General features: G+C 48.8%; 5 protein-coding genes across 5 annotated transcripts; 1 reads left to right on the forward strand and 4 right to left on the reverse strand.

Moving 5' to 3' along the window:
• Window positions 1–1,178: 1,178 nt before the first annotated feature.
• EDB93DRAFT_1055689 (uncharacterized protein) lies at window positions 1,179–1,439 on the reverse strand (the record flags this gene model as incomplete). The annotated part of the gene is made up of 1 exon (XM_041444750.1): window positions 1,179–1,439. A coding segment is annotated over one exon (261 nt), but the record flags the coding sequence as incomplete, so codon positions are not given.
• A 1,217-nt stretch (window positions 1,440–2,656) lies between these two features.
• EDB93DRAFT_197940 (uncharacterized protein) lies at window positions 2,657–3,793 on the reverse strand. Its single transcript, XM_041455664.1, has 4 exons — window positions 3,636–3,793; window positions 3,533–3,573; window positions 3,012–3,472; window positions 2,657–2,948 (listed from the first exon to the last, which is right to left on the reverse strand). The coding sequence occupies exons 1-3, from the start codon at window positions 3,698–3,700 to the stop codon at window positions 3,027–3,029; spliced, it is 552 nt and encodes a 183-aa protein (XP_041301154.1). The 5' UTR covers window positions 3,701–3,793; the 3' UTR covers window positions 2,657–2,948; window positions 3,012–3,026.
• Window positions 3,794–4,688: 895 nt separating this feature from the next.
• On the reverse strand, window positions 4,689–6,773 carry EDB93DRAFT_1096330 (uncharacterized protein; the record flags this gene model as incomplete). Its single annotated transcript, XM_041446773.1, has 3 exons — window positions 4,689–5,342; window positions 5,622–6,254; window positions 6,309–6,773. The coding sequence occupies 3 exons, from the start codon at window positions 6,771–6,773 to the stop codon at window positions 4,689–4,691; spliced, it is 1,752 nt and encodes a 583-aa protein (XP_041301155.1).
• A 1,801-nt stretch (window positions 6,774–8,574) lies between these two features.
• EDB93DRAFT_1269895 (P-loop containing nucleoside triphosphate hydrolase protein) lies at window positions 8,575–10,847 on the reverse strand (the record flags this gene model as incomplete). The annotated part of the gene is made up of 8 exons (XM_041454306.1): window positions 8,575–9,149; window positions 9,203–9,330; window positions 9,381–9,672; window positions 9,731–9,975; window positions 10,025–10,394; window positions 10,447–10,538; window positions 10,657–10,767; window positions 10,829–10,847. 8 exons carry the CDS (start codon window positions 10,845–10,847, stop codon window positions 8,661–8,663), a joined length of 1,746 nt encoding a protein of 581 aa, XP_041301156.1. The 3' UTR covers window positions 8,575–8,660.
• A 175-nt stretch (window positions 10,848–11,022) lies between these two features.
• EDB93DRAFT_1186129 (uncharacterized protein) lies at window positions 11,023–13,312 on the forward strand. Its single transcript, XM_041450807.1, has 2 exons — window positions 11,023–11,302; window positions 11,363–13,312. Exons 1-2 carry the CDS (start codon window positions 11,087–11,089, stop codon window positions 13,001–13,003), a joined length of 1,857 nt encoding a protein of 618 aa, XP_041301157.1. The 5' UTR covers window positions 11,023–11,086; the 3' UTR covers window positions 13,004–13,312.
• The last annotated feature ends 77 nt before the right edge of the window (window positions 13,313–13,389 follow it).

The following is a 13,389-nucleotide window of genomic DNA, read 5'->3' on the forward strand; positions in this document are numbered from 1 at the left end:
CGAGCATCGCGGCATCGTCGCCTATCTCGGAATCTGACTCGGATAGACACTGGGGAACTCACTAGAGTTCGTTCTAGATCTATCTATCCCAACGCTCTGACACGCAACTGTTTTGCAAAAGTCGAATGTCCCTTCTGACGTTCCAGTCCAAGGTAAATTCTCTGTGCATCGTTCTTATCCCACTACACATGTCTTCACCTTCAAGTTAGCATAGATATTGTCAAAGTGAAGTGAGATAAATTCTCGACCTTCAGGATTATTCGCAACTTGCAAATGATTGAAATCAGTCCCGGGCTTAGCTGAGTCTAATTACCATGTACCTAGTATATACGCTTCGTGCGCCGGATGGACCCGCAGATCCACGGGGCCTTCACAAGAACCGGCTACTAAATAAATTCCCGTGTGATCGATTTTGAGTTTCACCGATCAGAAAATCGTAGTCCTTCAAAGTTCTACGGCCCTGGCTCGTTCTCATCTGCCTCTTCATCATCAGTGTAATCTCAAGGAGTGTTGGTTTTGGAAGTGGCGCCTCAAGTTTGCAACATCACACAAGTGTCTAAGGCCTCTTATGCAAATCATTACATATTCGTGCACGTAACTTACATGAGAACAGTTACATGAGATAGTATCAGATTCGAGTGTGATGTGAGGCAAACGCAAATGAAGGTAAAAACACAAATGTTAATGAATGGCTATATCAAGTGACTGTCGGTACAAGAAGTTAAAGGAGCGTTTATATACGAGACGAAAGACGTTAAAGCGTGAGTGGGATCGTTGAAAGGGGTATAGGTAGGAGTGAGAAGGACTCGGGTATACCTAAAAGGGTATAGCGGAATGGGTATAACGAAAAGGTTAGGCCAAAGTTTAGCTATGAGTATGAGGTGTTATGGGATGTGGTTCGTTGGGATAATATGAAAATCGTGAAATGAAAAGACCGTGGATTAAAAAGGAAAAGCAGTGCACACTAGTATGGGTGCGGGTTGTGGAGGTATTGTTGGTATCAAGCGCCCAGCGCTGAAGGCCGAAAACCTTCCTTACAACAGCGTTCGTCAGGAAACGTACGAAGGTGATCATTAGGACTGATGGGTAGCGGCCCAACTCGTAGGGACGAGAAAACGACCTTCGGGTCCATTTACAATATCGGCACGTGCGAAGTGGCACGGCTCTGAGGATCTGGTATGCGCACGAAAGATGTCGAGGCGGCACTTCACAACTCCGCACACGGAGCAGCACAACTTGACACCGAGGTGGGTAAGGATGTGTCTTGTCATGCCTCCCCTCTTGAGTGTCTTGTAGCAACCGGCCCACGGGCAACTTGTGCTGGCGTTGTCCGGGCCAGTGATGCCATGTTCTCGCAAGTGAGCGGACACTGCGCTGGTCGTCCCCTCGATAAACATTCCGCAGGGGACTCCCTCTAGTTTACACTCATATACGACGAGTGGTTGACCGCATCGCTCCACTTGATGAAATGTTCGTGGGTCCACGTTCAATATATTGAGAGCCATAAAAATGTCGTAATGATTGAAGAATATACTATATGAACAATGGGTCAGCACTATTTTTTGGAGATATATGCGAGACGCACCAAAGGAGTGAAAGGTGCGGACCAACACTAGGCCGCTGGGATAGAAGAGAGTGTTGAGATTCATGCCTTCCAATTGAACGGTTTTTATATGAATGTCATTGGCATTCTGTCCAACCGGCTGCTGAGTCAGTGATCCGGGTGATAGGTATGGTGTGTTTGCCTCGAGGCCGTCGCAAGGGAAGGGATTCAGGAAACCTCCATGTGACTGTGACACTCTGGATATTCATGCGTGTGACGACGTGGCACGCAGACATGTCGGATTACAACTCTGATAGCTGGTAAGTATACCCACTATAAGCTAGGTTTTTTTTGAATTGTTACATTGATACAGCGCAAATGCAAAGATCAGTGTAGGACTGCTGCACAATTCCGGGACCGCCATGGTTCAGTACGTTATATGGTTGGTTGCTAATGTTACGTTACATCGACTGTGACGCGTGACTGTCGAGGGGCCTTTTAGGTAAGTATGTACCGTGCACCTCGGAGTCGGACTCGGTCACCAAATTCTATTTTTACCTCCCCGCCATACCGACGATCCTTCAAACGAGTGAATCGCCATGTTTCTCTTGCTATACGAGTGAGTCGCTGCATGTTTATTTTGACATTACTTCCTCCGCATTGGCATACCATTTGGTTGGAGGTTGAACGGTTCGTCAAGACTTCTTTGCAAATCTGTCATTGTACGTTAATCCTTACACACTGCCTTCATGTGATCAGCCCAGACATTTCAGCTTCAACCTCCAATGGCGACGAGCTTCTTGTGACACGCCTCATACGTCGGACAAAACTAACAGATGCCCTTCTGCTGCTGGAGGATGACGAGGATGATGTAGATATTGCTGGCATCATCAACTTGAGGAACCTCCGGATCTTTGACTGTTTCTACCACGATTCTGAGGAGAGAAGCTCGAACTAGGATGTCGATAATGCAGGCGAACGAATCGGCGGAAAAAAAACTTCCTTATATACTTATGGTGCGCGTCAATTAGTCGCTGCTATTTTTGCACTGGACCCTAGACTCGCAGTCCGTCTCCCGGCGCCAAGTGTTTATTTTTGGGACAAAGAGCTCGAACCGTCAATTCGGTCTCTGCACAAAATTAGCGGTGACGTATTGACACGCACCGGCAGGACATGCATTACCTGCGAAAAGTGGGGAAGGTCAAAGTAATTTTTATATTTGTGTCCAATTTATGTCCTATTGAGAATACTCCATGGAGTCCAATACATAACTATACTATGAAATATTGACTACAAATAACAAATCATCTACCGTCCAGGAATATCACCGTGTAGCGTACAGAACCCCCACATCTTGCAAGTCTATTTCTTCGAACAAGCTTCCTAGCGAATATCGCTAGACTCCCTAGTCGAAAAAAAAGTAACTTGTGTAAACAATACCGGTCATGAAACAGATCGAATCACATACCGGACATCAAAAGGATTAGACCTGATGCTCATTGCCAGCAGCCCAACTCGTAGGGTAAATAATATGTCCTTTGGGTCCGGAGACGTTTTCGGCGATTCCGAGATGGCATAGTCCAGAGGATTCGACATGCTCAAGGAGGACGTCAGAGCGACACCTTACGATTCCGCACACAGAGCAGCGTGCTTTGACACCAAGGTGAGTAAGAATATGCCTTGCCATACTCCCTTTCTTGAGTGTCGTGTAGCAGCCATCCCAGGTACATGTTGTGGTGGCGCTGTCCGGACCAGTAATACCGTGTCTACGTAGGTGGGCAGACACTGCACTGGTGGTTCCCTCCACAAACATTCCGCAGGGCGCCCCCTGTAATTCACAATCATACACAACAAGTGGTTGACCACTTTGTTCCATTCGGAACACGGTCTCAGGATCCACCATGTTGGGGATGATGTCGAGAGGCATGTCTAAGATACCGGTGGGTTGTCAGGCAGAGTAGCTGGTTAAGGATTATCAAAGGTACAGACTGAGTGTTCTATGAAGACAGGTGCACGATGCACGACACACCAGAGGGTCGAAAGTGTGTGTAAGTAGAAAACTGCGGTGATTTGAGAGTTTCAATACACTCACCTTCTGATTGCAGGGTATTTAAACATTTGTGAGGTAGTGGCATTTTTCGTCGCCGGGAGGAACATCAAGCTTTGAGGCTTGGAATTAGGCCAACAGCAGCTTATCTGCAGTGATAAGTAATAGACAAATGATGTGATTCTATCATAGATTTGGGGTGGATGTCGTCCGCTTTGTTCCCAGAAGCAGAAGATGGTCCGATCAGCCACTGCCACTTACACGTCGATGAAGATGATTGATAGGGACTCACAAATCTCAATGACGTCTGGAAAATCCATCCTCCCACGATCCGACCTTGCGCGATCCTTCCGAACATGGTTCGCTGTGGGACTTCGCCCCGCCCTTCTTTATTTTTTGTGGGAGATATTTGGCTGTTCTTTGTGCTGATACTGCTTCACTTGCCAAGTTACTAGGGCCGGTTGACATTTCTAAATCGGTGGTTTCAAGGTCTGAAACAAAGGTTCCACGAGATAGGTAGCCATCACCCGTCATGCTGTACAACGTACTGCTTGCTTTTCATCCTTTTTCTCCCAGCACTATCGCGGCGATCACTAGAGCAAACACATCAGGCGTGACAAATTAACTTATTCCCCCAACCTTGCTCTGCATCGGGGGTGACAAACTAACAAACCCTACTAAGTATTTCCAAGACGAAAACTTTGCTTATTTGAATTTCCGGCCCGGGCAGTCCGTCTCCCAGTCATCCGCAGGAAGGGGAGGTACCCGCTTGTTCAGTAGGTGGATTTTGTATATCGCCGTTCCCAACAGCCACTGACGATGATTCAGGATAAGTAGTCGGCGGCCTGAGTGAATCGGCGAAAAAAAATTTCCCTATATCTTGGATGGCGAGCTGATCGCTTGTCTCCTACCAGTACTGCCAACTGGGCTCATAGTATCACTTTCTCAAATCCTTGTTGTCCTACGCTCACTCGAGCTTGTGATTCGAGCTTGCATATATAGATGGCCGAATATTATATATGTCTCATCCCTGCCCCCTAAATAATGGTAATAATAAATATGAGTGTACATATTTTACATAAGAATGATGCCCAACGATTATCCAGCTATTCTGGACACAACTGTCCCGCCGTGCTCAAGCCCACCTCCAACAGTGAAAACTTGAGGCGTGTTCTCGAACGGGATGACTTTTCCCAGTGTCTCCCCGTCCCCACCCCCAAACTTGTTTTTCATTCTCTCTTTGCCTTTTTTCGACAAGTCCGGAAAGTCGGAAAGACCGACGGCAGGCCGCACGTCTTCCTCTACTGCCATCTCCAGTACTGCGCTCAACGAATCCCGCACATCCCCACCTTCCCAATCCACGTCCGACATCACATTCACCCACGCGTAGTTCACCGGTCGAGGCTTCATCTTTCTGTCCCGCTTCCCCCTGGCGAGCCCTACACTTGCTGGAGATGACTCGGCGTCATCATGAACTTGCAAAGAGCTTTTGGCGTTTCCGATGCGAAGCGCTCGCACGCCCGCACGGAAATGATCGCTTGCAGTAGACACGACACGGTCGGGTGCATCGCCTACCAGCGTGGTAAACTGGCCCTCGATGCTGGCTCGCGCGGCATCGTGAACCGGAAGGCTTAGCAATGCCCGCCCGGCCTCCCAAATTTCACGACCCCCGATTGTATCGATGACCGCGTCAAAACGAACGCGCCCGCGCGCCAAGTAGGTGAAAAGTGCCGTCGCTGAGGTTTTTTCAGTCTGATATGAAGTGAGAGGAAGTCCGGTATAGGAATATGGAGTAGGTAATGCGCAACAAGAGTGAGATGTAGAGGAAATATGACCATGTGCGGAGGATGAGTATGGCGACGATATTGTCGACGACGTCGACGAGCGTGAAAATGGTGAGGGAGATATGTTCTGCGAATGAGCGGAACAAGAAGAAGACTGTGGATAGTGCAGGGATGGCGATGAAGAAAAAGGATTGTCCCGCGGAGTTGGCTGGAGTGCGGAACTTGTCTCGATGGGAACAAATAAAACTTCGTCTGCGCCCCACCCACGAAGCCGTTTTTCAATGCGTTCCAGCATAACTCGTCGTATTGCCAACGTACGCTTCTTCTCTTCGTTTTGAAGGTCTTCTTCGGACTCGTGAGGAAGACCTGGAAGGTCAAATGGTACAGGTACATGAGCCCAGACAGACCACCCAGCGCGAACGAGCATCTGGAGGGCTAGCGCACCGGGTCCGTCATGTCCACGTAAAATTAATATACGAGGCCGCATTGTGTCGAGCCGCTTTTCTGCCGACCCATATTTAATGGAACGCATCATGACAACGTCATCTTCATTAGTGTCCATGGTAGCCTCAGGACTATGCTCATTTCCGCGCAACCGGCGTACAGCTACATCAGGCTTTACTAATGCGCGTGTTATGTGCGCCAATGTGCGCACAGCACGATAAGCAGGAACACCCGAAAGCGGAAGTAGAGCGAGCTCGTCCACTGTGAGACCCTTGGGTTCATTCACAGCAGGAAATACAAGAGAATTGCGCTGCGCTATCTTGTCATCCTCACTCAGTGAGGCGAGAACCAGAAGTGGCTGATCAGGCATGTGAGGATGTGGCACGCAATGAATGCGATGTCGGTCAACGATAATGAATTCAGTCAAAACACCACACTTGGAAACGAATCAGTATATTTGTATTAAATCACGTATTAATGTAACACAAACCTTGTGCACGCTATTGAGACCGATGACCCACTCTCCCCTCTTGAGAGAATGATTGTCAACATCCCACCCTACTTCGAGGATACGCCCAACGAAAGATCGTCCTGGAATATAGCCCAGTGGAACAGGCCGTTTCCCTTCACTTTTTTCCTCGGCCCTGTGAGGAGTCCCTGGCGATGGTTGCGTCCATGGCGGCGGATGCACACCCACAAGACGGGCATCCACATCATCTAGCCCCACAGCCCATATTTGCACTAGCACTGAACTTCCGCCTACATAAACCGGAGGTTTTCGATAGACTGTGAAACCGAGTGGACTGTCTGCAGGGACCTGTCGAGATTTGCCCTTCCCTTGCTTGTTATCATCCTTTGAGAACCAGCCCAAGCCAAACGATGGCCCAGAAGGCTTCGATTCCTGGCATTCTACATGACCAGACGCGATTCCACGAACAATCTCCACGCTAGCCATGGTCGTCTGTGCAAGTCCAGCTCGTGTAAGATCAATCTTATCTCCAAACCCGAGTCCCGCGCCCAGGCTTTCTGCGGCTGTTGCCCTTCTACCTTTTTTCCAGGGGCGCCAAGAACCAATACCAGAGTTCGATCCAGATGTAGCTGAAGAAGTAGCCGCATGAGGAAGAACAAGACTGGTGAATCCACGTGTGCCACTTGATGGAAGCGCGTTTGCCTCGCGTGAGGACGATGCGTGCGCAGCAAGGGCGTCTAGGGCATTAAATGGCGCCAAGGTATAGGGAGATTTTGTGGTTGAGGAAGTTGCGCGAGAGGCGCTGCTCATTGGACGAGACGCGACGCTGACAGATGATGCAGATGCACCAGATACGCCATAGTGTGAAGTTACACCAGTTGCGCGAGAGTGCAAGCGGGTTGATGGCGACCGTGATGGTGTGCCATCGCGAGATAATGAAGGATAAGACGAACTACGGCGTCTGGTCAACCTCGGTGCCGACCGTGATGAAGCCGCAGGTGGCTCCTGTCGCACCGGTCTCGGTGGTTGAAGAGTATGTGTTGGGATATATGTCAAAGACTGTGAGCGCTTGTGAGACATACTCTTATCCGCTCCAGCAGGGTCGCCACACAGGTAGGCGTCCTCCTCAACTTCAAGAAGAACCGACATGCCAACCATCGCACGCATCACTTTTGCTTTCATGTGCCCATGACCTTTTGACCTTCGTCCATGCGGAAATGGAGGTTCAACTTTCGGAAGGTCATGCATTTGAGAAGGCACGTGCGTCGTATACGTTCGTGATGTATGTGAGGAAACAGTGCTCGGTAAAGATGAGGCAGAGCGTGATGCTGCATTTGAAACACTGTTCGGCGAAGTATTGTGTCTGGTATTCTTGCCTCTAGGCCCGTTATATTGCGAGGCCTCAAGCCACCGAACGTCTTTGGCCCAATCCTGGTCCGTATAAGTTAGATGACGGTGGGTTGAATTACGTTTATGATGCCCTGGCTCGTTTTTGACGGTGACTGTGGTAGTCAGAGAAGATTTGGTCAAGGAAGTCGTTGAAACAGATATAGCCTGTGGATTGTCAGATCCTATAGATGCAACAGACGATGCAGCAGAGTGAAGGGGTGTCGAATATGGAGAGTGAACTGGAGTCTGCGAGCAAGAGGCCGGAAGGGAAGATATAGGCGTAGTAGGAGGGGTGTAAAACACCTCTTCAGAGTCGTGCTGAGCGGGATCTATAGATTGATCTGCATCGCAAGCGTGGAACTCCCAAACTGTTTCTTGCCGCGGTACTTGTGGCTTCTCGCCATGGACGCCAGTGGCGATAGAGACACTGGGAACATGTCCTCCGGAATCCAGCGCTGTCGCAGCGGTAAGGACAACCTGGCCGTTCTTCAGCAAAGATAGATGTCAATACATGTGTTCTAAAATGTATTTATGGTAACTCACCTGTATAAATGAACAAGACTTGTCTTGGAGACCATGTCGGCTCTCGTGGTTTGACTCCTCAAGCGGATCCTCATGATTGAGTTCGGAGGCTATACGAAGCAGCTCGCCCTTGGTTGAGTGAAAATCCCTCGTGTGGGGCTGCTCTTGAGGTTGAAGGGCTTTTGTTGATGTTGTGCGGCTTGTGCCTGTAGCATATTTCTGAGAAGGTCTTCGGAGTACCTTCTGGAGAAAAGTCGGACGAGCCATACTGGGCGTATTGACCACCTTCATCAACTATCATCAACTGCAGGCTATATAACTTTGATGTCACGGTAAACTCAAGCCCACACCACTGGAGTCTCCCACATGTAGACAGCGTGGTTATAGTTATGCGTGTGGAAGCGTGTAAAGAAAGTCAGAATCAAAACCTTCCGCAGTATGTGATATACGTCATATCCTCTATTATGAGACATTTTTGCCAGGCCTTCGCTGCCGCTTCCCTCCAGCTGGTACAACAGCAAAAGATACCGTTCGCTTTCGCTTGGGCGGGGGCAACAGTTCGGGTGCCTCCTCTTCATCCTCGTCCTCATCAACCTCTTCCTCACCACTCTCGGAATCGCTGCCTTGATCGGACTCGCCTTCATCACCGTCCTCGTCTCCGCTTGCCTCTTCATCTCCAGCATCGGCCTCATTTTCGCTGACTTCTTCATCAGCAACCCACACATCGTCCAATATCACCTCCCTCTTCTCTACTTCTCCAGGCTGCAACTGTACAAGTTTCACCGCTTTCCGTAGCTCTTTCCGGCTCTTCAGCATTGCCAGAATTTCTTCGTTATTTGTTGAAGAGGACGTAGTCCGTGACCCTGGCGGCATGGTATACCTCGCAAACTTTCCAATGCTCCAATCCCTGAGGACAATGCGCGCTGCACCTGCATGATCCAGGGCACCACGCTACATACCACAGATATCAGCGTGCGCTTGAATCATATCCTCGGAAAACGCACCTTTTTTATAAGCCCGCTCGCACGTGCCATTCCAGCAAGGAATGAGGTCAGATCGCCCTTCGAAAAAGCAGGTAAGCTGTATGCCAGCATCATATCCTGGGTATCTGCTCGAGACACAATGTGCTCAACTTTCATGGACGTCAGATTTGAGGTAGAGGAACAACTCGACGACACTCACCGGCAAACAATGGGTCTTTAAGTCGATCGATCCGCCCCCGACTTCGGAGCAGGATGTCTTTTGCTCTCGTCATTTCCTTCTCCTGCTCTTCTATATCCTCCGCACGGACATATTGCAATCCTGGGGTATCAATCAACCGCACCTTTGCCCCCTTTTTGTCAGGAAATTCCAAGACTAACTCGCTTGCTGATGTTGTCGTGTAAGGTCCTTTTGCAGATGTCGCAGAATTCAGATTGTAGATAGGTAGTAGATGTGCGCGAGCAAGAGAATTGATAACCGCAGATTTACCACACTGGACGAGGCAATTCAATCAACAATGATTCGACGCATAATCAACCGAGGAAACTCACATTGGTCACTCCCGTTAGGGCTACAACCAACTCCTCACCAGATTTTTTGGCTTTGAGCTCGCTTAGCTGCTGCCAAACTGCGTCCGAGCCAAGCGCATCGTCCAACTTGACAGGAATCTTCTTCGATGCCGGAGACGGGTTAATTTTAGATGGTAAGAAAGCTTCTGCCACACGAAACAGGAGGACGGTATACGTTAATCGTAAGTAGGAGAGCCATGATACCAGAGATTCTCGTGGTACGCAATCTAAATGCAATTAATCAAGTGTCGTTCGCAGACAGGACAAACGACCTACCAATTTTGTTCACGAGGAGTACGATATCTTTGCCTTTCGCTTCCTTAAACAAAGCCTCACTGAGGCCTGCTGCAGGATCCCGTGCATCCACTACATGTAGCAGAACATCCGCTTTTTGCAACACCTCGCGAAGAGACTGAGGTCCTTCGATGACCGGTATGACAGGCTCTGAATTCAATGGTTCTGCAGATTGTTTTTTGGATGGAACTGGAGGTGCGGGACGAAGGGACATAATGCCGTCAAAACCTTGCCCATCATTTTGATTTTCGTTGGGGTCAACATTCATGATATTTTTTTGAGAATCTTCGACGTCGAGTCCAGTAAGAGCAGCACGCTTTTCATCCTTACGTCGTTGCTTTTCCTCTGCAGCCTGGAGTGCAATCAAGTGAGTAGGGGAAAATCGAATGGATCAATGCTTTTACTTGTCGTCGTGACTCTGCAACTTCCGCGAGTATTTGATCCTTGTAGGGAAAATTGTTCGGGATCCCGGGATCTTTTTTGGATTTCTTCTGGACTATACAAAGACTATGAGCGCAAGGAAACAAACAACCGAGCAAAAAAAATAGATGCAAAGATGATTGTCTCAAAGTCCTGAACGAAGTAGTTCGCCTGACGCAACGAACGGTACTCACTTTTTCCAGCAGCCTGTGCTTTCCGAGTCTCTTTCTTAGCTTTCTTCCTGCCCTGCGAGACCTTATGCTTCAACTTTTCACGTTGATGGGTCGTCCCTCGCTTGGATGTTTCTATTCCGCGGTATCGATATCACGAATGAGTATATTTTCATCGAGTTGATTAACTACATACTTTTACGAATCCGAGGCATGGCAAAGTGATTTGCGAGCGCAGGCTGAAATCACCACTCGATGTAAATCCCGAGTGCCAGGTGAGCTCAAGTATCCTCCCTTACGAAGGGAGTATGCGCGTGAAATAAATTCCTTTTTCGCGCCTAGCGTAATACCTTAATATTTGGAAGCATTTGTAAGCCAGTCCTGTATCAGGTGGTATGGTCAGGCTGTCTGTGTTAGTTGACCGTGTAACTCTCTAATCTCAGACGACGCCAACATGCATCATGCGTTGCTCATTCCAGATGTACGAGCCCTCATCTTTGCCTCTATCAAAGAGGATAAGCAAATGGGGCGATATACCTTTGCCATGCTAGCCAGAACCTGCAATGCCCTCAGCGAGGCTTCTCTGGACGTTTTGTGGAGCGAACTGGATAGTTTGCGTCCGCTAGCATCGTGTATTTACTCAGCAAACACTATACCCTCAAGCGATGAGGCATGTCTATTACATTTGTTTGCTACAATTCAGGCTGAATCATCACATTCTATCTCACAGTCCACGATTGAAGCCAATGATGACATGAGACCAGATTTCTCGGTCTTCGATAAATATGCTCATCGTGTTCGCAAATTAGACCTTTCCGGACAACAAAGATTCTTGAGACGCAACGGTGGCTACCCATCTCTTACCGAGGATCTAGGCGCATTACTCTATTATCCACTGAAATCCCCCTTTTTACCGAATCTCAGGCACTTAGCTTGGGCCCCTGGGACGGGTCTCAATCTACTTCGTCATCTGCTCGGTCCACATTTGCTGTCTCTGAAAATACCCAGCCACCGCTGGAGCTCATCATCCACTCTATTTTCCCTGACCAAAATTCCTCTACTATGCCCGAAAATCACATCACTGACGCTACAAGTTCATTCTTGGGATGGACATATAGACTCAGAATTAACTCAAAGCTCGCATTGCATATCTCGGGTAATCGGTTCTTGGGCCAAACTCGAGGAGCTGGACTGCAACCCCATGACCTTTGAAGGTCTTAAACACCTGTCTGGGATGAAATCTCTCAGAATTCTCCGTCTGCAAGTCAACGCTGCATCTGTCATTGACCTACCTCCAGACTCGCTTTCATTTCCGTCGCTGCATACTTTCCAGTTCCAAAGCGACACCCTGGACACTGCTATCACTCTTATGAAAGCGATGAAAAGCTTCCCTATATCTTTGAAGATTGACGTGTTTGCGGGGCGGTCCCGCAGAGGAAATTGCAGCCCGGAAATTGTCGGAGTCCTCCTGGGCCTCGTCAGTCGAGATGCATTGCACCACGAACTTCGACATTTCAGCCTGAATCTCCCACTCCTTCTTGGAGATAATCCTGACCATGTTTCCGAGATCCTACGACCGCTCTTCGTGTGTGGTAAACTTCGTACACTGTCCCTACGAATGGCGTCGCCATTCACTCTTGGTGACGACGATTTGGAAAGTATGGCTGACGCTTGGCCATTGCTCGAGGAACTCGAGTTGATCGATTTACGACCACGTGTAGCGACTCACACTCACACTCACCCTCCACTCCCACCCCCACTTCCTCTCAATCCTCAACTACCTCTCCCACCCATCACTACTACGGGTCTTGGCCAGCCAAACCAAGTTTCACAAGCTCCAGTGGTTACTGTCATACCCCACCATGTACCTATGCCGCTACCTCTGGCAAATGCTGGTCAGACACCTCAGTTCATATACCCACCTGCATTTACCATCCCCCCTCCAGTATTTCCAGCGTTTCCGCCACCAGACCTTTTCTTCCCTGTCAGATCACGAACCGCTGAAATTACTTTTCACGGCCTCATTTCGCTTTTGAGGTTATGTCCAAATCTTTACTACTTTGACCTAGCACTCGACGCTACCAAACTGGATGATCTACAAGGCGATGAGCCAGGTGGTGGAGTTTGTAATCGACTGGTCAAGTATGCGAGGCTTATCGATTCGCCCATTAGCGATCCTGAGGTGGTCGCTCGCATCCTTTTCGCCATACTTCCTGAGCTTGATCCCCTTGCGGGGCCAAATGCTCTACTGCCAGCTCCCCCTCAACACCTGCCCGCACACAACATGACGCCTCACAAGTGGAACATTGTTCGTCAGAAAATAATGGAATTCAGAGATAAGGCGAGAAATGCTACAGCCACGGCCTGTTAGCCAGATCTAATCCAGATGCATTTGTTATGTATAACTACGTGTAAACTTCCTTGGATTACTATTACCATGAACGACCGGTGTACGTTTCTAATGTAGTTTTGTAAATGTACCGGTTACCCAGAGAAGTTCGGGAGTCCTCAAGCTACCATTTTTCGTGTCTGTGTGACACTCAGAGACAGGTGACGTGCGGCTGACTATGATTATGCGGACAGTAGTCTTAAATTTGCAACACACCTTGCATGGCTTATGGGTTATATTGTAATAGGAGGAGTGAGATAGGCCTCAAGGTGATGGCCATGTGCAGTAGGCCGCTGTATGTATTATAAATGGATCCATGAGGACAAGCTTATATCGGGTTACTAGTTTGAACTCCGCTATCCTCAATG

The sequence above is a fragment of the Suillus bovinus genome, assembly GCF_016758785.1.
Source record: "Suillus bovinus strain UH-Sbo-P2 chromosome Unknown EDB93scaffold_142, whole genome shotgun sequence".
NCBI lineage: Eukaryota > Fungi > Basidiomycota > Agaricomycetes > Boletales > Suillaceae > Suillus > Suillus bovinus.

What these genes read in the sequence shown, in the direction of transcription:
- EDB93DRAFT_197940 (XM_041455664.1), bottom strand. Translation starts at nt 3,700, where the DNA reads ATGTTCCTCCCGGCGACGAAAAATGCCACTACCTCACAAATGTTTAAA. An exon ending in AAATACCCTGCAATCAGAAG is followed by an intron (nt 3,574 to 3,635) that starts GTGAGTGTATTG and finishes TTTCGACCCTCT; the next exon opens with GGTGTGTCGTGCATCGTGCA. An exon ending in CTGTCTTCATAGAACACTCA is followed by an intron (nt 3,473 to 3,532) that starts GTCTGTACCTTT and finishes CCGGTATCTTAG; the next exon opens with ACATGCCTCTCGACATCATC.
- EDB93DRAFT_1186129 (XM_041450807.1), top strand. Translation starts at nt 11,087, where the DNA reads ATGCATCATGCGTTGCTCATTCCAGATGTACGAGCCCTCATCTTTGCC. An exon ending in CTATACCCTCAAGCGATGAG is followed by an intron (nt 11,303 to 11,362) that starts GCATGTCTATTA and finishes TCTATCTCACAG; the next exon opens with TCCACGATTGAAGCCAATGA.